Consider the following 20,800-nt stretch of genomic DNA (forward strand, 5'->3'; position numbering starts at 1 on the left):
ATACGATCATCCTGAGAAAGGGCGACAGTGTGTGTGTGTGTGTGTGTGTGTGTGTGTGTGTGTGTGTGTGTGTGTGTGTGTGTGTGTGTGTGTGTGTGTGTGTGTTCGCGCATGAATGAATGAGATGGGGGTTAACTGACTGAGAAGGGACAGCTGTAGGGAGATGATCTATAAATCCCATCGGATTTCTCTGGGCACAGCCTGGGTCGGAGTTAGAAAGTCTGGAAAATGTTTGCGTAGAGTTGCTGCCGGCTCAATAATCCACGTCAAATTCACATCGGCACATGTTTGGGTGACTCTACAGGGGGTGAGGGTAGACGGAGGAGGTCACGGCTCTGCCTGTCGATTTTAGGACTGCGTGGTATGATCTAAATCACGTGGGTTACACCACCTCTGACTTCGAAATTTATTTGCTAAATCCGTCGGGCCATTTCTGCTGCGCAAGCACCGCGCGTTGGGATGAACGAATGGATGGCTGAACAGATAGATGCGTGGTTTGAAGAAGGTGGGGGTGGATTTGGGTCCTGGGAATGCGTGATAATGCTGTGGTGACTTGATCGGCGTAGTGGGTAAAGGGACAGGGGGAAGTAAGTCCCCTGTTCTATCTTATCCCGTTCACACATGCCCTCCACTCTCAAACATGGTTCGTGAAATAAAAGTCAAGTTTGCCATAAATGTGTGAAATTTGTGTGCGCGTTGCACAAAAAAGACGTACAAAATAACTGTTATTTAAAATAAAATATCAGCGTGTGTTATTTTTGGATCGAAATAAAACCTGCCCTTAAATAAGGCTAAATTACACATTACACATGTACAACTAAAACATTTGTGTCCTGTCTTTTTTTAGATATACACATTTTTCCACAAATGCTCCAAAAATTTCCCCGCATTGCAGTTGCTGAATTTTGTATAAGCTGGTATATAAATCCATATATAGACCCAGTCTGCTATTAACAGAGTCAGAATGAGCCTTACTGTGAATTCTGTATCCCGGGGTCTGTTTATTCATTGCTTTTTAAAATCTTGTAGAGCAGAGAAGCTGCCAACAGCAGAGCGGAGCAGCAGACCGGTACCCCGACCCCCCTACCCCACGCCCTCCCTCCTTATTCGCCCCGGTACACTCAGTTGATCAAAGCTCTAGTCGGAGGTGATATTTCTCTCTGTATTATTAGACTCACAGTTTGTCCCCCTCTCCCGGTCGTCTGGCCGCCCTCAGTGCCGGGATGTAGGGTCACACAGCCCGGGCTGGTGGACTGGCCACCACTAGCACTCCGCGTAAGAAGAGACACCTCTTTACGATTATCTTCCTTCTAGTCTGAAAACACGTAATCATCTGCTCCATTCAGTTTGTACTCTTTATTCTGAAATCCTTCTCCTTCGTGTGCCGCGCTGCTTTATGCACTGTTGTGGTGACATTGTGTCTCTAAACTGAGCCTGGAGGAGAGAGGGGAAACAAATAAACGTGTCATGATTAGAATTAATGATTGCATGCATCTTCACAGCCTCATTCATTATCTCAGATTAATTATCTCACAGTGTACCAGTTCACTTGTGTGCACTTCATAAACCACGAATCTCCTTGTGCGATATAACACCGTTGTCCTGATATAAGAATAGGCCTACACTTTCCTGAACTATATGGTAGCGGCCTATAGTGGTCAAAGCTTCATAAAAAGTAGTATGTATAAATATGTTTTGGAAAATGCAAAAACTGTAGCCTGTAATGTAACAAAAACAAAGTGCAAATATGGCTGGTTAGGTTTTTATTTTCATCTGTTTGATTTTTATTTTCTAAACAAACTTGCTCAAAGGCCTTGAACCATTGCAAGATTACAAAACAATCATTTTCTTTTGTGTAAGCACAGACGTGGCGCCACGAATACCAATTCACAATTTCTCCCGGCATCATAATAAGTAAATATAATAAGTATAAGTGAGTATAAAATGTATCGCTAGTAAGGGATTACAGTGGTAAGGTTAAAAGCATTTTTGCATTTAATACTTTATTTTTTGCCCGGAGGACCGTTTTTAAGCCTATAGCCTATTTTTTGATTTCCGTCTATTCATGGATTAATCTGCCAGTGCGCGCCTGGCGTTCTCTCTTTCTGGTTTATTCTAAATCAGGCAGAGATTATCCTCGCTGACAGACTATCAGGGCATCTTCAACACATGGAAATAACAACAACTTTTGTTGTTTACATAATGTAGTTACAAGTTTGTGTGGCAATCGGAGAGTGTAGGGCCGGTTTTCTGGGTCATTTTGAGATGGAAAGAAAGAGTATGTAGTAAGTAAGTAGGTAAAATGAGCACAGTGTCTCTGTCTGTGATGGAAATTCGGATAGAAGCTTCGCAGGTTGCGCTTGGAAACCCTGGTCGCAAACAAGAAAGTAAAGGGAAAAGGATCCGAAAAGAAGAGCCCTTTAATAGGGTAGTAACTCGAACAAAAAGGAAAGAAAGAGATGGCGCTCGCGTGTTTTTTCCTCAACCCAGTAGCACGTGCCCTGTTGAAGATCCCCCCAGACGCCGAGCGGCAGCTGGACGGGGACGGGCGGGCGCTTTGCATGAGCGGTCGCTGATATGCAGAATGATGCTGGACAGGACGCTGAATAAACGAATGTCTCCCTTTAGAAGTAAATGGTAAATATTTCTAGACCCGTGGTTACATTCATTAAAAGGTTGTCTCGTGCCATATGCTGCTTAAAATATTGCTGCTAACTATTTTAGTTTAACGTAAATTTGGGTTAGATAGAAGTACGAAACGGTTTTTTTCCGGCAAGCTTTACCTCCAGACTAAACCTGTTTCCATGGAACAAAATGGAAAAGAAGCGTTAAACGCATCAAGGACGTGACTGATGTCTGGGGAATGAATAATAATCAAGCCGCCTGTTAAGCTCATGGTGTTATTTACTTAGGGTGGACTTGAAGTGGATTGCACCTCTTGTAATTAATCGTTCGAGGTGTCTAGGCCGTGAGTTCCGGACAGGCTGAGCCGCGCGAGCTGTCAACTTTAGAGCCTTTCTGTCTTTCACTTTCACGCTTCCTCTCCATCACACCAGAAAGGACACAAGTCACGCGCGCTGCTGGGAGCGTAGTTTGGGTAAATTTGCGTCAGAACACCGGGAACTGCAGTTAACAGCATCATCACATCTCCCGTCATCATCTACATAAAACTAAAGCTCAAACATTCACCTTTGTGAATTGTGAGCTCATATTTGGTTCATTAGTGATTAAAACGCCCTCGGATATTTTTATATAACAAACACACCCAATTTGTGCTTAATATCATCATAATATTATTACCTGAATAAAGAAGGAGTATGTCATGCAATATGTCCCTCCAGCTTTTTATCCTGAAGTCACCACTGTATCTACCTGTTCAGATTCCTCCGTCATGTCCCCTCATGCCCAGAAGACAATTTGATTAGCCGCTGAAAAGTGGCGCCTCTCCCTCCGCGCTGCTCGCCCTCCACCGCAGCTGCTTTCTCCAAACACATTCACTAACATATGACAGTTGGCAGGAAAATTCTTGACAATTGGTGTCTTGAGTGTGAGGCATAAATAGCAGGCAGAACCCTCGCCGGGTTCTGACGGGGAGGCTAGACGGTTGCTGGCATGGTCCAGCGCTGATTGGTGCGGTGGCGGCCTGACGTCAGGAGGCTGGGAATAAGGCTGGGCTGGAGCTTTTAGAAGGAAGACAGTGTACTGGAGAACCAGCGCATCCCAGCATACAGGCGCTACTGGAGACAGAGGGCATCCCGGCACACACAGCTTTTACTACCGGAGTCATCAAAGCTTCATGCCCGATAGAACCCTCCGTCCGGGATCCTCGGTTACAACGCGAGGGGAACCGCACTCTTTTTGTATTTCTTTGGTGTGTGGTTTTGTTTCTGTTCGGGTTTTGGAGAGTGGATACGCTGCCATGTCAAAGTGCACAGAATTGTTTATAGACGTGCGTTTCGTCTTGCGTGACGACTCTGCTCTTAAAGCTTTGAGTTAGACTTCCCGGCTTCCAGTAACTGGCACGCGACGCTTCACTCGGCCGATGCGTCACTTCAGGAGGGTCGGGACAACTACACCGGCTGGGGTCTTCTCGTGTGGGCCGATCTGCAGCTTCCTGCGTTCAAATTTTGGCTGAATTTTCGGAACCAGCATAGGACTGTTTTGCTTTTGGCTTTTCCACCTGACAGAAAGGACGCAGAGATCCTTCATCCATCTTAGTTGTTCTGTTGTTCTTGTTTTGTTTTGCACTGAGCGTTTTTACGCATGCAACGGGAAATCTGTCGTGACACCTGCCTTGTCCACACACACTGACCAGGAGGCTTCGGGCGAATCGGAGTAAAACAGCGGATAGTCGGTCAATGCTTGGCCTGTGCCGTTGATTTTGTTTGTGTGCGTCCTTTTTTCCGTGGTGTTGTAGCCCATCCAAAGCCATGGTCCAGTGCGCCGGCTGCCAGAGGCCTATTCTGGACCGTTTTCTGCTCAACGTGCTGGACAGAGCCTGGCACGTCAAGTGCGTCCAGTGCTGCGAGTGCAAATGCAATTTGACAGAGAAATGTTTTTCTCGAGAGGGAAGACTATACTGCAAAAACGATTTTTTTAGGTAAGCACAAGAAAGGTGGCACATCAACTGATCCCCAGTATTTGTTTAAAACGGTGTGGTTTCATGAAGAACTAGAAGCACAAAGTAAATTTGCTGAGGACGAACATTTAAATAGGAGCGCAGATTAAGAGCTACAAAAATAAGTCTGCATTTTACACAAACTGACTGATTCAGTCAGGTTAATTCAAAGTCTTTCAGGTTTTAATAGAAAAACGCCAAATAATATTATTACAGCATCAAGTGGTGCGTTAATCGTTATTAAATCGGATAAAATCTAATTATATGTATATTTTAAAACAGCATAAACGAAAACGCCGAAATATTGAACGTATTCTAATTTATTTATTTTTGCTCCTACAAAACACACATACTACCCTGTCCGTGCCTGTAGGCGTCAACCGGTACTGGCAGGCGATAAGCTTTGATTAAGAGCGAGTAATTGGGCTGTTAATTTAAATTCTTAGGTAAAACAACAAAAGATATGCAGCAGTCTAAAACGCGTGTGTACTCGCTCTCAGCAGGAAGAGAGGGAAAGAGGTGTGTGTGTGTGTGTGTGTGTGTGTGTGTGTGTGTGTGTGTGTGTGTGTGTGTGTGTGTGTGTGTGTGTGTGTGTGTGTGTGTGTGTGTGTTGAGGGCGTTTTGTTAGGAAAGAGAGGAAATCACACTTGCGGAGTGTGTCATTCCCCCCTGCATGCAGGCGGTCGGGGGAGCGCAAGGATCAAACCCAGGCCGGAGACTGAGGAGGACGTGATAAGTAGATTTGAATAGTAAACTGGCTGAAAGGATAAAGTTCGCCGACAAAACAATCACATCCGAGCAGTCAACAACTGGCACGACACGCGTTGTTTAAGGGTGAAGCCAGCATCAGTGCTATAAACTGTGTAACTGTAAAAGCACCGTGCAGTGAAGAAAACCAGCGCACTTATTGCACATTACTGTAAAAATTGTATGAGATGCACAACAGGCTTGTTGGTTCAGACAAAAGGTCCAATGCAAAAAAGGCAAGGAACTTCTTTTTATGAGCAAGATTAACGCAGATTTTACAAGTAAAGTAATTGTATGGCGTAATTTACAAAAAATATTAAAAATTATTATTATTATTATTATTATTATTATTATTATTATTATTATTATTATTATTATTATTATTATTATTATTATCTATGTCTCAAATGTAAACTATTTCATATATGAATCCATTGATCAATCAAATGATTTATTCTAATTGGCGTGACTAGTTGACATTATCTTACCGTGTCTTCCTCAACCATGTAACCCGAACAATGGTCGTTAGTGTAAAGCGCGGCATTTTCTGAGGTATTTGTACCTGTGGTCCAAACGTCGCCACCACAATCTCCGTGTCTGCTTTATAATGCGTTGATTTTTTTCTTGTATGATCTATCTTTGAAAATAACAACAATAATATTGTAATCTCTGTTATTGTATTTCCTCAGGCGGTTTGGCACCAAATGTGGCGGTTGTTCGCAGGGCATCTCTCCAAACGACTTGGTCCGGAGAGCGCGAAGCAAAGTGTTTCACCTCAACTGCTTCACTTGCATGATGTGCAATAAGCAGCTTTCCACCGGCGAGGAGCTCTACATAATAGACGAGAATAAATTCGTTTGCAAAGACGATTACCTAAACAACGCCAGCGTAAAAGACACCAACCTACTGTCAGGTACAGAGTCTGAGTTTTCTTGCGTGCGCACATGTTGGAATAAATTGTGATGAATGTGTTGCTCGGCGCCGCAGCCACTTCGTCGTATCTATGAGCGGGACGTAAACGCAGAAACGCAGCACGTAAAAATGTTCTTAAATGTATCAGATGTTCATCTGAAGCTGTTTAACTGTCATCGCTAAAGATCGGGCTCTATGTCTGCTGTAATCCATCACTTATAATGCTCATTTCGTGTGCTTGGACTTTGAGTATTCAGTTGGACTGTGGAGAACGACATATAGTAAATACTACTAATAATTATAATAATAGTAAATAATATTATTGTTGAGCCATCTTCAACTGTCCGCTGACTGCAGGATGGATCGCTGCAGAGCCTTTTCTGTTTTGTAGTTGTTCTAACGCTCTCACATTTTTTCCGCAGTAACGGCGTGCAGCGACCCGAGTTTATCACCAGACTCCCAAGACCCGCTACAAGACGACGTAGTCCTAAAAGACACGGAGATAGCTGCCCTGTCTGACAAAGAAACTGTTAATAACGAAAACGACGACCAGAACCTCGGAGGGAAGCGGAGAGGCCCGCGAACCACCATCAAGGCCAAGCAGCTAGAGACTCTGAAGGCGGCGTTCGCTGCGACCCCCAAACCCACCAGACACATCAGGGAGCAGCTGGCTCAGGAGACCGGCCTAAACATGAGGGTCATTCAGGTAAAATCACGCCCGCGTTTTACCAGCATAGCTGTCAGACACACTGTGAAGGGAACATGAGGTCAATGATAGGGATGGAGCCCAATAGCGTTCATTTCTCAGCGGATGGGAGCGTTTGTCAAACTTAGGTGCACGCGCTTATGCACCACGGAAAATGTTACCGAAAGGTATCACTATGGGAAATGATCAAATCCACTGTTTTTTAATTCGCTTGAGGTGGTCAGACTTGTTATACAAATAGATGCAGAGGACACCAGCTGAGGAGGAGGGCTCACACCTTTTCTATTTTATGGGGTGTTACGCAACCATCAAAAGGTGTGATGTCACAGCTTATATTTTATGGAAAAATGCCTGTGCCAGGCTGCCAGACTACCATGACCCGGCAGGCCTCATCCCATCCGAAAAGACTCCACCTCTCTCCAGCTTCACCCTCCACCTCTCATATCCTTCACCCCTCTTTACAGGAGACCTCGTCTCTTCAAACTGCTCGGCCACATTGAATTCATTAAGCCAAAGATTGGCCGACGAGGTTGATTTAGAAACGGGTAATTTATATGGGTATTTTTGATTCTTGGCGCGCAGGACGGAGCGAAGTCGCCAACTGGCGCCGGGCTGCTGGGAGCGCTGGGAGTCCTGGCACAGCGCTGCCATCACGTTTTGCGAGCACATTTAGCCATGCTGTGAGCATTTCCAGCCAAGTGGAAAGACAGAAATCTGCTTCAAAGCTTTTTAGGCTGTTTCTTCACAGCTTTGAATCACAGTAGGGCCGCATTAAGTTAAACAAGGTGCTAGTACTATTACTGATAACAATTATTATTATTATTATTATTATTATTATTATTATTATTATTATTATTATTATTATTATTATTATTATTATTATTATTATTATTAGCTAAGCTATTATACATTATAGTTTGCTGTTTTAAACACCCGGAATGAGGGATGTAATCGGAAGCTTTGCCTATTTTTATTTTATTAAGGAAAAGGAATGTGATTATCTTTTCTGAGTACAACGTCATAATGTATATTGCGGGTAACTGCTGGCAAATCAAAGGTAAAAAGGCATGATATAGCTGATTAACAGTCATAAAATGCGAGTGGCCAGGTAGGGGTCTCTAATATGTATGAGCAAGAGGGAAAAGGAAAGGACATAATTACAGGAATCAGCCCTATAGATTATGAAATGATAACCTCAGAGAGTCCGGTAATATACTGATAACAACCCTCCTGTTAAGTATTAATTGGAGATTTTAAGCCCCCGCTGCTGCAGCCTTCAGTCGGAGTAAATGGAGGGTTAAAAGATCATTAGGGAGGTTAGATGTGAGTCCCCCTCCTGTAAAGATAATTGGGCGCAGTCTCTCCATCGCACAGCCTCGCGGATTTAACACACACCACAAAATACACAGAGTGCGCGGTTATTTACTCTAATAGGAAGCCAATCTAGTGCAGGTGCCAAGGTAAATATATCTAATTACACATTCCCTTAAATGAAATTCACACAGTGAGCTGTACTGTATTACCATATTTACCAGACCTCAAACGTGGTATATTGTGAGCCGTTTAATTTGGATTTTACTCTGCCGTTTTGAACCACAAAACATGGACGGTCCAAGCTGCTATTTCCCCATCTCTCACACAATCTGTACTCTGAAGAATATCGACATACAATCAAAATGTGCCTGGGACGTTTGCGGAGTAACATGATGTTATATTTATATATATTTATGCGTGTGTGTGTGTGTATGTCTAGGTCTGGTTTCAAAACCGACGATCCAAAGAGAGGCGCATGAAGCAGCTGAGCGCATTGGGCGCACGAAGGCACGCATTTTTCCGAAGCCCCCGGCGGATGAGAACGCTGGTGGACCGACTGGAGCCTGGGGAGCTCATCCCTAATGGGCCTTTCTCGTACTATGGAGGTACGTACAGCAACAGCAACAGCAACCTCAACAACAACAACAACAACAACAACAACAACAACAACCGCAACAACAACAACAAAATATTATGTTAAAACATTATATCTGTCCATCTACTGCATTCATCTGCAAATAAACTGCTAAATTACACTCTATGTTTATATGTATATTTGGATTAGACCTAGTCTTAGAATATTATGACAATAACATTTACATATACATAACTGTGGTATTTACCATAAAGTCTGGATGTCCACTGAATATTCAACAGAAACGTGTTCTTCTATGTGGGTCACCAGTATTATTAACAACCTAGCAGTGAGTTAAGTTAAAGTAAAATTCAGTGGTTTGAAGCCATAGCGTAGTTTCAAACGCTAATATCTTTTCATTATCATAGTTTCATATAAGCTGTGTCATTTCTGCTGAAGCAATAATTTAAATGATATTCTTTACAACTACAAACAAATTGTCCTCAGTAGGTGGAATTGCTAATGAAATTCTATTTAAAATCATTTTGTTGCCGTGTTATTCTCCCTACCCAACTGCAGTTTTGATTTAAGTGTATTAGCTCTGTGGCTAATGTAGCACAACAAGGGTCTCTCTCCCTCCCTACAAACCCAACTATGTATATTCAATGAATTCTTTAACATATTTGGGATTATTTCTGCACACCTATTGTTCTCACAGCTAATGCTGATCCTTTCTTCATTCTTTTTTTGGATGTACAGATTATCAAAGTGAGTACTATGGTCCAGGAGGGAACTACGATTTCTTCCCTCAGGGGCCACCATCGTCCCAAGCTCAGACCCCAGTCGATCTCCCCTTTGTACCCTCCTCAGGCCCCACAGGTACACCCCTTGGAGGAATGGACCACCCCCTACCAGGTCATCACCCATCCAGTGAGGTGCAGCGCTTCTCTGATATCATGTCCCACCACCCAGGGGAATCTCCCAGCCCAGAGCCCGGGATCCCAGGGCCACTGCACAGCATCTCATCCGATGTGTTTGGCCCTAGTACTCCCTTTACCTCACTATCTCTGAATGGCAGCGGATATAGCAACCACTTGTCCCACCCGCCCTCGGAAATAAATGAGGGCACCGTATGGTAGCTTCAGAGAGCAGACTTTACTGGGGAGACATTCAGTAACAGAGGGTGGTGAGGACTGATGATGTTGAAGCCTGGAGTAGAGAACAGGGACATATTGACAGGGTTAGGGTAATGACATTAAATCATTCTTTCGTTATGTTTTTATATTTATTTATTTATATACAATTTGTTGACTTTTTTGTGGGAATGAAATACCACATATGGCATACCTGTTATACTCAAATCATTGTTTTCAGTATTGTGTTTGGGTGTTTCAGTTGCACGCTACAAGCCCCTTCCCCACCCGCATTAAAAGAATGGACTGAAAAAAATTACAGGAAAAAATGGATGAGACTGCTGAACTGCCCTGTCACCCGACCTGACTCCTGTCACGGCCCAGCGTAACAACCAAAACTCCAACACTCACCAGTAGGGTAGGAAGCAACCCTTTCAATATCTCGTAGACAGAGGACAGTGCATCCAGAAAACAGGGCGAAAACATCATTAGACTTCAATAGCTTTACAGAGAGATAACAAGGGCCAAGTAGTGGTGTGCTGACCTGGCACCGTAGGAAGGCTGAGCAGCATTCAGACTGTGTCCCTTGTATTCATTTAGAAGCTCCTCAGACCTCTTTGCCTCTCAAGGCTCTGCCATATTGACACTTAACCTTTATGACACTACTGAAGACCAGAGGAACTGACAGTGTTCCTTCTGTTCCATCTGGACTATTCTTTTTTTTTATTTTCTTCGCTTCATAATCTTTACCAAAATCATAGAAAGGCCGCCTTCAAAAGGCAAAAGTAAAACTTGCTATGGATTGCAAACCCTTTATTTAAAATGGAAGTGAACTTGAAATGTTGAAATGGAGTCTACCTTCTAAAAATCTTTTTTCGGGGTTCAAAATGGGACTTAGAACAGTCAACTGTTTACGTAACCTATTTAATTCAGGAGTCCACAAGTCTCGAAAACCATGTTTTAGAACCTCGCGAACCATATAAAAATGTTCCAAGCAACCAACCAAACTTTTGTATTGATTTTCTTTATATTGTATCAAGATGAATAATTGCTGGGGTTGTGGTTCACTGTGCTAGTTTGTACAAGATGCTGTTTACAAAAAAGTTTTAAAAAGAATAAAAATATAGACAATTGCCAAATTGAAAAAAGTAGCACAAATATTGGTACAGTGCTTTGCACCATCATCTGCAGATTGTGTTGAAACAAATTGTAGGTGGTTAAAAGGAGTAATTGACTCCTTAATTTTTTAGTCTGCTGACAGTACATTCATAAACAGTTAATATAAAATACTTAGGTTTTATTTTTATCTTCAAATGAGATCAATCCAAACTATTAATAATTGGTGGTTAAGTATGCAGCTAACAGCTGCTACATCTCTTTGAATATTGAGCCTTCATGTTCTGTCTTATATTGTTCCAATAAACCTAAGCTTATGTGACCTCCAGTGCATATTAGACCATTCACTGTATAAATACGACATGTTGACAAAATGTGTTTTTAATAAAACTAGAAAATATACTATGAACATATTTTCTTTGCAGCGGATATCTGACAGTATTCCCTCACATTACGTGTCAGTGTTGCATAGATTTAACTCTTTGCTGTTGTCTACTTGTTTATTTTTCCAGTAATGTAGTGTTAAATAATTTGACTTTTGCATAAATAGTTGCACATAATAAGCATATTTTAGTTCTGATTAATGGAACACAGACACATTAAAATTCAAACATATGAAATGATGAGGAGGCAAAGAAGAACCATCCATCCATTTTCTTAACCGCTTACTCCCTAGTGCCTATCCCAGCTGGCTGCGGGCGAGAGGCAGGGTACACCCTGGACAGGTCGCCAGTCCATCGCAGGGCAACACATAGACAGACAACCAGACAACACCTACGGGCAATGGAGAGAAGCCAATCAACCTAATGCACGTCTTTGGACTGTGGGAGAACGTGCAAACTCGACACAGAAAAGGCACCAGGGCCGCCTCCGGGAATCGAACCCAGAACCTTCTTGCTGTGAGGCGACAGTGCTACCCACCGCACCACCGTGCCGCCCGCAAAGAAGAACCTACAAACAGAATGATAGAAACACTTTGTATCATGGTTTCCAGGATGAGTTTTGTAATGTATTTTTTAAAGTTTTCAAAAGGTACAAAGAGAAAGTAGATATTTTTCCCTGTTGCAGGAATTCACAAAACTCTAGAACAATCTTTTTGTGGTGTTTGCCTTTTCCCAGCCTGCTGTGGCTAAGAGCAGATTCTCAGTCCACGCTAAGCCCAAACACTTGGGCTCTAGCACAAGATTCTTCCATTCTGTTATTGGGGCTTGTCCACTAATCACACACAGTTGGCTGTGCAACTGTGAAGGACAATGACAAAATTGCTGTGACCATGACTTTCTGGTTTATTATGCTTTCATTAGTTTGTTCTGCATTATTATTCCCTGCAGCTCTCTGTTCTCACTGTGCGGTCTGATGGCTGGCAGCAACTTCTTTAAACTTATTTAGCAAATAATAATCTCTTTAGTAATAATTATCAAGAAATGTGTGGTGTGAGCGATTGGGAGTGAGGATGAAGAACAAATTCATACTTGTAGGGAAATAAGTTGGGCATTGGCATCCATATGAATCCAGTGGAAGCGTTATCTCCCTAAACCTCTGCGTGCAGTTAGGACTATATGCAATCCTAGTTTCTTCCCCTGCCTCCAGACTGTAATCCTCCATGAAATAATCATGGTCTTGAGAGTTAACCAAGTATAGGGAGGTGGAATGGAAGGTGGGGTAGAGGTTCTGTGGAAGCATATAGGTCTTCGTTGAGCCCTAGGGCTTAGTCCCCCCTGTGGTAACACCATGCACCGGCGACTGACCATCCCCCGGGTGCACAGCTCTTTAAATTCAAATCTCTTATTGATTGCTTCTCAGCTGTTGGTGCAAACTGACCTTGTAGTCTAACACTGGAAAAATAAAACAAGCCATAACGCCATTCAATGGGTTTTAAATGACATTTTATATTTCTGAGTCAGGATGTTTGAATAGCCCACACACCCAGAGATCCACAAATCAGAGACAGTAGATGCATGTGTATATAATGAGTTGTGAAAAAGGGATTAATACTTAAAAATAGGGTAGGGTGGGTGCACAAAAATGGTCTAGGGTACAACAGGCGCCAAAACATTGAGCCAATAGGAAGATCAGGCCAAGCAGGCAAACACAGAGATCCTTGCATTCAAACTGAGAAGGGATTTGTTTTAGAGCCCTCTCCATATGAGAAGCATTTGGCTGCTGGTTAAAATGAAGAGGAGCTCAGCTGGACGTGTATCTTCTCCTTAAAGTGAACATAAGTATGTGAGTATAAGCTCACAAACACATGGCAGCAGTGCTTGCTTCTGCTCAAACAAATCACACATAGCGTATGGAGCGGGGAAGTTGGGAGTCGGGGTTATTGGCCAGGAATGGGAAAACATTGTTAATCAGTGGAGCAGGTTTGTCGATCACTTGGCTAAGGACTCAGCAGAGAGTCAGGAGCAGTCTGATAAACTGACTACTGCTGATGAGCTTCTGGTTTCACCACCTTCTCCCACTGCCTAAAGACTTTCAGCTCATATGACCACTTCAAGGTTTATTTCAAGAGTAAGAGTTCTTTGTATTTTGGTGGCAGAAAGAGAAAGAAAAAGAAAAGCAAGATCAGCTATGACAACCATATGGTTAAACAGACAAAGAACAGAGGGCCATCTAGAGAAAGTCAAAAGCATGTAGAGTTATTGGGCATTTAATAGCTTGTAGTTTACTCTTCAGTTCCTTGCACAGCTGGAAATAAACTGGTGAAAAAACAATCAGTCGACACATTTTCAGATGTAGCAATAAAAGTTACTGTTGTGATTAGTCAGAAGGGAAATTAAGCTTTCCTTCTTCAGCCGTTAATATGATAGTAATAAAGAATATTTGCTCTATTCCTAAAGTAAAAAGTTACTAAAGAGTTACTGAGTAGCCAAGGACATTGGTTGACACATTACTTACAGAAATCAATGTAAATGATGAAGACTATAACCAATCTTATCAGATCAGTATTTGTGATTTTATTATTCAAAATCAGATCTTACATGTGACGATATTTACACCATATTATGAATTTAGAGTGTCGTCATATGTGCTAAATGACAGCATACCTTTGACCCCGCAGTCATGGCAGCACCTAACATACAGTAATCCTTGATTATGATCAAATGGAACCCTCATCTGGGTTTGTGCCTCCAACTCTCTCCGTATTGCTTTCAATTCAGATAAAATGTTAATGCCGATTCATAAATCCTTATTTATTTCTGTGTGATCTACTAAAGTTAGCTTAATAAATGCACATGGAAAAAGAAAAGAGGCTAAATAATAAATACAGGAATAATTTAACAACACTACCATACTGTAGCTACTTTAGGTTGTTTACCTACCATTGCTTAAACATAGAAGGGTGTTCATACTAAACGAGCAGCTGACAATGAAGAAAACAAGCCAGTGCTGCGACTGTGCTTTCTATTTTACACAGAAAAAAAGAATTAAATTGTAACATTTAATGTAAATGATTTATGGTGTATATATGAGCTTATTTCTGCCTTTAGGGGTTTAGAGGTTTGCCCCTGAGAGAGTACTTAAATGCATCCTAATTTGCCATTGAACATCTGTATAAAATAGTTGTTTTGCTTGGGTTTTATTATACATAATTGGTATGAAACCCCCATAATACAATTTGCATAACAGAATTGACTATGTAACAATGTGTTCACCCAAGGAGGAAAACATAGTTGTTTAGTAAAGTGAAAAGCACTTATTTCCCCACGGAGGATGTCCTGATGGTATGTGAGGTCTGTATTTTGGCCTGATTAGCAAAGAGCACAGAGTGTGTCTACACCATCTGACCCACTGAGTGATATTCATTTGTCATTCAGATATTGGAGACCAACTGCTGTGCGTTTTGCTCAGGGCAAAGCTTTTCTCAATGAGTTGTTTGTGTATGACTGCACTGGCAAGTTCCTGGTGTGATAATACACGAGCACACACATCAGAGCAGAATCTGTTTGGAATGTGGACAAGCTCCAGCATTTGCTTGTGTGTTTTTGTTTCATGGATGTGGTGTTTGTTTGTGATTGGAGATGTGGATGTGCTGTGTTAAACATTTTATCTGCAAAACAACTCAACATCAGCAACTGTTCTCGTCCGCCTGGCCTCATGTTACATGTCTGTTTAGTTTAATTTACCTTTGCGATTTCCAGCTGTTTCATTTCTCCCGTAGAAAGATTCTCTGCTGTTTCAACTCGTAACTGGTTCACTAATCAGTTTACTGCAGGTAAGCATGTACAGGGCCGTAAGGGGTAGATGATGATCTGGAGTGATGCTGTCTTTATTTTGCTCGTCTTGCCAAATCTTACTAAAAGTGAAACCAGCCCAAACTACTATGTTCCTAAATCACTAACCTTTCAGAGTGGAAGTGACTTGACATGAAGTAAACTTTAAGCTGTGAAAAGAAGGAGCTGTGGCTGTCTGCCTCTCTCTTGCTCTCTCTCTCTCTCTTTCTCTCTCACACACACACACACACCACACACACACACACACACACACACACACACACACACACACACACACACACACACTCACACACACACACACACACACACACACACACACACACACACACACACACACACACACACACACACACCAGCAGACCTTATCTCCCAGAGTGGGAGGGAAACTATATTGTTTTGTTTGTTTATCATGTGCCGTCCCTGTACTTACATCGACTGGGCATTGCTTTTATGTGATGCCTCCTTCTCCCATATACCTTTCCAGTATTCTTCAGTCTCCAGCCTTGGTGGGTCTGCTCTCATGTTATTACCCTGCCACGGCGAGTACATCTTGGATGGCTTAGTGAAGAACATAGTGTTTATTCTCCTGGTTTCAGCTTCTCTGGTGTATCTCTTCAGCCGGGTAACCAGGGCTATGAGCTTTTGCTTGGCAGTCTCCAAGGCTTCAGGTATGGTCATGTTGCTGTACTTCTTAGATAGGTGGTACTTCTTTGTCATGCCTTTCTGTAGTTCTCATAGTTGGATAACTGCTTTTTGTGTTGTCTTAGCCTCCAACCCCTATCTCTCTCTCACTCTCTCTCCCTCTCTCTCTGAGTGAAGTAGCGTGTGAGAGAGTGTCGACGGAGCGATTAGCTGGTTTTTGATGTACATTCGAGTTATAATTTACTTTTTGCTCATGAGGGTGTTTTCGGTGAAGGTTGGTTTATTGTTTTGGTGTGTACATATCGAGGGTTGGGGGTGTTTTTCCCATTAAAAGTTACCATCGGGCTGTAAACAGTGGGAACTGCGTCACGTGATTTCGCACAGGCCTCAGGTCTACATGGTCCTTAACAATAAGGAGGAAGAACTGAATCTGGGTTTTAGGCTCAGAATTGATGACTACGACTATGTTCTGTTCATAACGTCAGAGACTATGAAGTCCTTTGGATGTGGCAAAGAAGGACATTTAGTCAGAGCCTATCCAGACAAAGCTGGGGGAGACTTCCACTCTGGTGCAGGAGGCTGTGCAGCCGGCTATGGAGGAGAGGATGGACGGGAGGACGGTGGAGAAGGTGCAAACGGACGGGAGGACGGTGGAGGAGGTGGAGACAAACAGGAGGAGGCCGGTGGTGGAGAAACAAAAGTAGTGAGTGGAGACACTGGGTTTGAGACTGACAACAAACAGTCTAAACAGGCTGAAGTTGAGACTGTAAACGGAAGTGAAGTTGCTGAAATGTCAACTGTGGGAAGGCAGAATGGAAATTATATAGAAATGTGTAATCAGGACTTAAATGTAAAGAGTGCTGTAGCTGAAGAGAAGGCAGGGATGGGAATTGGTAGGAAAGAATATGATACTAAGAGAAAAAGCGACACTTTTGTCTGTTGATTTCACAGATGATCAGTCAGATGAACAATGTTTTGTGAACTCGGTCTATGACCAAATGGGAATCAGAGGAAAAGGAGGTTACACAAACCAGGAAGTTATTAGGTTAAAGAAAATACTGCTCAAAATAAGCCGAGATCTGGACGATGGCGTTTTTTAACAAGTTTGTCACCATGCTATGTTTTTTTTTTCTTGTTTCTTTTTTTGAGCTTTTTGGAAATGATTATCTTTTGTTCATTTTAACCCTGCGCTGTTTTTTTAAACTATTCTTGTCATGAGTTCATTTAAAACTGACTAATAAAGTCTTGTGAAAAAAAAAAAAATCTATCTATCTATCTATCTATCTATCTATCTATCTATCTATCTATCTATCTATCTATCTATCTATCTATCTATCTATCTATCTATAGATATATATATATATATATATATATATATATATATATATATATATATATAAACGTCCGCACGGCCATTCTCATTGCTGTAGAGTATATGCACCCATGCACTCAATATTCAACAGTACACATTAGTAACAACTTAGGGGCCAGATTAGTGCATGTGCAATATCCACCCTTCACCAAAGTAAATTAATTGTCTAATGATTTTAAATTGATTGGCCATGTCTCAGGTTTGAGTTGCAAATCTCCTTTTAATCCAGGTATTTATCTTTCAGAATAACCATGACATTGCTTTAATTAGCAACATGGCTGTGTGTGCTGAGTACATTAACATGGCAGAGAACAACTGGAGCTGGAGTTACAGTTAGTGTGTTTGGCTAATAAAAAATAGAAAATGCTAAGATAGCAGAAAATAGCAAAAACCTTTTGAGCCGGAAGCTTTTTAAACAATGAACAACTCTAAATGTAAGAGTGTCAGAGTTTTGGCTTTGGGGCAGCTACTTAAAATGCAACATGCATTTATTTTGAAGACAGAACCCTATTTAATTTCAGCACCAGTTGTCATTAACCTGAACTTTCAGTTGTTGTTGCAGCCATTTCCTGTTTTATTTTTCACTACTTCTGGTTTAGTTCGGTTCTATTTAGTTCCTGGTTGATTTTCTAGTCATGTGATTTCACCAGCTGAGTTCAATCAATGATTAGTTTTATTATATATACCCCAGTACTCACCCACAGCATTTGCCAGATTGTTGCATGGTATTGCCACTTTCCAGTGTTGTCTTGTTTTTTCCAGCCCGTGTAAGACCCTGTTCTTGTGCATATTGCTGCTGTTGCTGTTGCTTGTTGCTAATCTTGTTTTGCCTAGTCCCTGTCGATACCTCAGCCTGTGCTTGGGTGTATTGTTTTGAGCACTGCCCCTCTGACTCCATTTTACTGTACTGTACTGCTACTACTACTCCACTGTACTGTACTGCTTTGTACTGTGCCAACACAAACTGTTCTGTACCTGTATTCTTGCTCATCTGTACTGCTGTTGTGAGAGGTAATTTCCCCACTGTGGGACTATTAAAGGTTTTCTTATTCTTATTATTCTTATTCTTATTCTTTTGTCTGCTGTTTGGAACTGACATTAAACCCATTTTTACCCAAGTCCTGTCTCTAGAGCTGTGCATGTGGGTGCTGTCTTCCTACCATTCCTAACAGAACGATCTGGCTATGTTTGGGATCCAGCCAGCTCCCAGGCAGTCTGATTATTGTTTTGAGTCTGTCTTATTTTTTGTGTCACATGGGAACCTCCGCTTTTACTATGTGGATTTTGTGAGGGATTACGCAGAGGCACACAACCCGGAAACACGGCTAAGTGTAGTGGAGCAAGCGATCGGCATTCTGGTGGTTTGTCTAGCTCGGTGTGGTCGAACTTTTTGACAGATTATGCACAATGAGCAAGAACTTGGAACGTGCTCCGCGTGTCACGCCCATCAACGCTCCTGCCCCACGCCTGATATCAGCCCCCATTTCTCCACCGACGCCATGGCAGTCTCCAGTATCATGTCTCGACTCCAACTCCAGTTTTTCATCGGAATCAGTTCATGTCTCAACGCTGACGCCCAAGCGGACTCCAGCCCATGTTTCGACTCCGGCTCTGGTTTCATGCCAGACTCCAGTTTCTGCTTCAGTCACTGCTCTGTGCTGTGGAGTGGTTTCTATGGAAGTTTCTCCCTGCAGTTTCCAGTCCTTTTCACCAGAGTCCGTGCTTGCCCCCGGTGAGGCACGCCAGATTTGGAAGTGCTGAAAGTTGAAGAGTTTTCCCAACCAGTCTATGGACAGTGCCTAAACTCTTGAGGGGAAGGAGCCGTCTTCCAGTCGCTGACGCACTGACCGTTGTCGGAGGAGCACTAGAAATCACTGCAAGGACAAGGAGTACATTTTTCCTGCCCAGTGTTTACTGGATGGTGCTTCGGAGCATGCTAAACCCAATAAAGAAGCCAAAGACTGTGCTCAAGCATCTGATGGTCCTCCACGTGGCTCCTGTGTCTCAGGCCCTAGGTCATGTCTCTGCTTCAGTCCCAGCCCCTGCTTCTGTGGCTAAGCCACGTCTGACCTCGGCTGCTCCTGTCACCAAGATCCATCAAACCCTACTGCAGCCATCTTGCCCAGCTTAAGCTCCAGTGCAGCCATCTCACCTAGCTCAGGCTTCTGTGTACCAACCAACCCCAGTTCAGGCTCCTGTTCTAGCGTCAGCCTGATACCCTCGTCTAATTCCGGCCCTAGACTTGCTGCAGCTTTCAGCTCCCATCTTATTCTTGTACAACCTTCTAGTTCTCACTTCAGTCCAATTTCTTTGCCATACTCAAGCCCCAGTGCAGCCATGGTCAAAGCAGGTGCCTCTTCAGTCACGTGTTGTCCCTGTTTTAGCTTCTGCTCAGTCAAACCCTGTTGACCACGTCTGCCTCAGTCCCTGGTGGTCTGGCAACACCTACGTCTGTCTCAGTTCCTGGTGGTTCGGCAGCAACCATGTCGGTCACAGTCCCTGATGGTTCGGCGATGACCACGTTGGTTCTGGCGCCTCGTCTGCCCTCGTCTCTGGTTTGTCGCCCTCGGCGCCTCCTGCCAGAAGCAGGGGCGGCGCTGCTTCTTTCATCGTCAGCCACCTCGACTCGGACGTCGTTGCTCCGTGTGGGCCTGTGTTCACGTCTTGTTCCGACACCAGCCCCCTCAAGCTCCTTTTTGTTATGGACTCTTTCCTGGACTTCTGCCTGTGTTTGGTTCTTGCCGTTATGTTCTGGTCATATTTTCTGCATCTTGTCTTACTTATCCAGCCATGTGATTTACCAGCTGTTGTCAATTAGTAATCAGGTCATGCATTTAAACCCCAGTACTCACCACACTCACTGCCAGATTGTTTGACCACATATCAACTCTCATTCAGCATTCATACCAGTAAGATCTCCTGTGTATCAGTTCTGTTTCTCGTCTTTCCTGCTCCCTGTTGGTGCTTTTGGACTCTGCCTTGTGTATTTGACCCAGCCTGGATATTGACTGCCTTTGCTCACTCCCTGTCTGTGCTGTTGCCATTATCGCTGTTGCTGATCTGTGTACCGACTTTTGCCTGCCTGACCACAAGCCTGATTAAACCTTCACAAACCTTAGTTCATGCAAGCTGTGGGTTTGGGTCTTTCACCTTGTTACCCCACCCTGATCGGTGACACTAACCAGGCATTCCTGCACAATACTGCACACACATTTCTCAGTAAAATCTTCTCAGTAATTAATGCAGTGTGTTTATGATGCAAAAATACAGCTGACTGAGAGAAAACATTATCTTTAAACACAATTCACCATGTGAAGAAATAAATCCAATTTGTGCACAGACTGGGTGAGAATGTTCCTCTGCTCCTCTTTTCAGATAAATTGAAGTTAGTGAGGTCAACAAGACACACATAAATAATGAACATAAATAAA

General features: G+C 42.9%; 1 protein-coding gene and 1 long non-coding RNA gene across 2 annotated transcripts; one reads left to right on the forward strand and one right to left on the reverse strand.

Moving 5' to 3' along the window:
* Positions 1–725: 725 nt before the first annotated feature.
* On the reverse strand, positions 726–3,555 carry LOC121202681 (uncharacterized). Its single transcript, XR_005898510.2, has 2 exons — positions 3,373–3,555; positions 726–1,434 (listed from the first exon to the last, which is right to left on the reverse strand). It is a non-coding gene; the product is annotated as an uncharacterized LOC121202681 (long non-coding RNA).
* Positions 3,556–3,706: 151 nt separating this feature from the next.
* lhx1a (LIM homeobox 1a) lies at positions 3,707–11,522 on the forward strand. Its single transcript, XM_029170863.3, has 5 exons — positions 3,707–4,600; positions 6,055–6,278; positions 6,700–6,983; positions 8,737–8,902; positions 9,631–11,522. Exons 1-5 carry the CDS (start codon positions 4,431–4,433, stop codon positions 10,008–10,010), a joined length of 1,224 nt encoding a protein of 407 aa, XP_029026696.1. The 5' UTR covers positions 3,707–4,430; the 3' UTR covers positions 10,011–11,522.
* The last annotated feature ends 9,278 nt before the right edge of the window (positions 11,523–20,800 follow it).

The sequence above is a fragment of the Betta splendens genome, chromosome 13 (genome assembly GCF_900634795.4).
Source record: "Betta splendens chromosome 13, fBetSpl5.4, whole genome shotgun sequence".
NCBI classification, from domain to species: domain Eukaryota; kingdom Metazoa; phylum Chordata; class Actinopteri; order Anabantiformes; family Osphronemidae; genus Betta; species Betta splendens.

Coding starts and splice junctions, on each gene's coding strand:
- lhx1a (XM_029170863.3), top strand. CDS start 4,431: ATGGTCCAGTGCGCCGGCTGCCAGAGGCCTATTCTGGACCGTTTTCTG. Junction 4,601..6,054: donor TGCAAAAACGATTTTTTTAG/GTAAGCACAAGA, acceptor GTATTTCCTCAG/GCGGTTTGGCACCAAATGTG. Junction 8,903..9,630: donor GCCTTTCTCGTACTATGGAG/GTACGTACAGCA, acceptor TTGGATGTACAG/ATTATCAAAGTGAGTACTAT.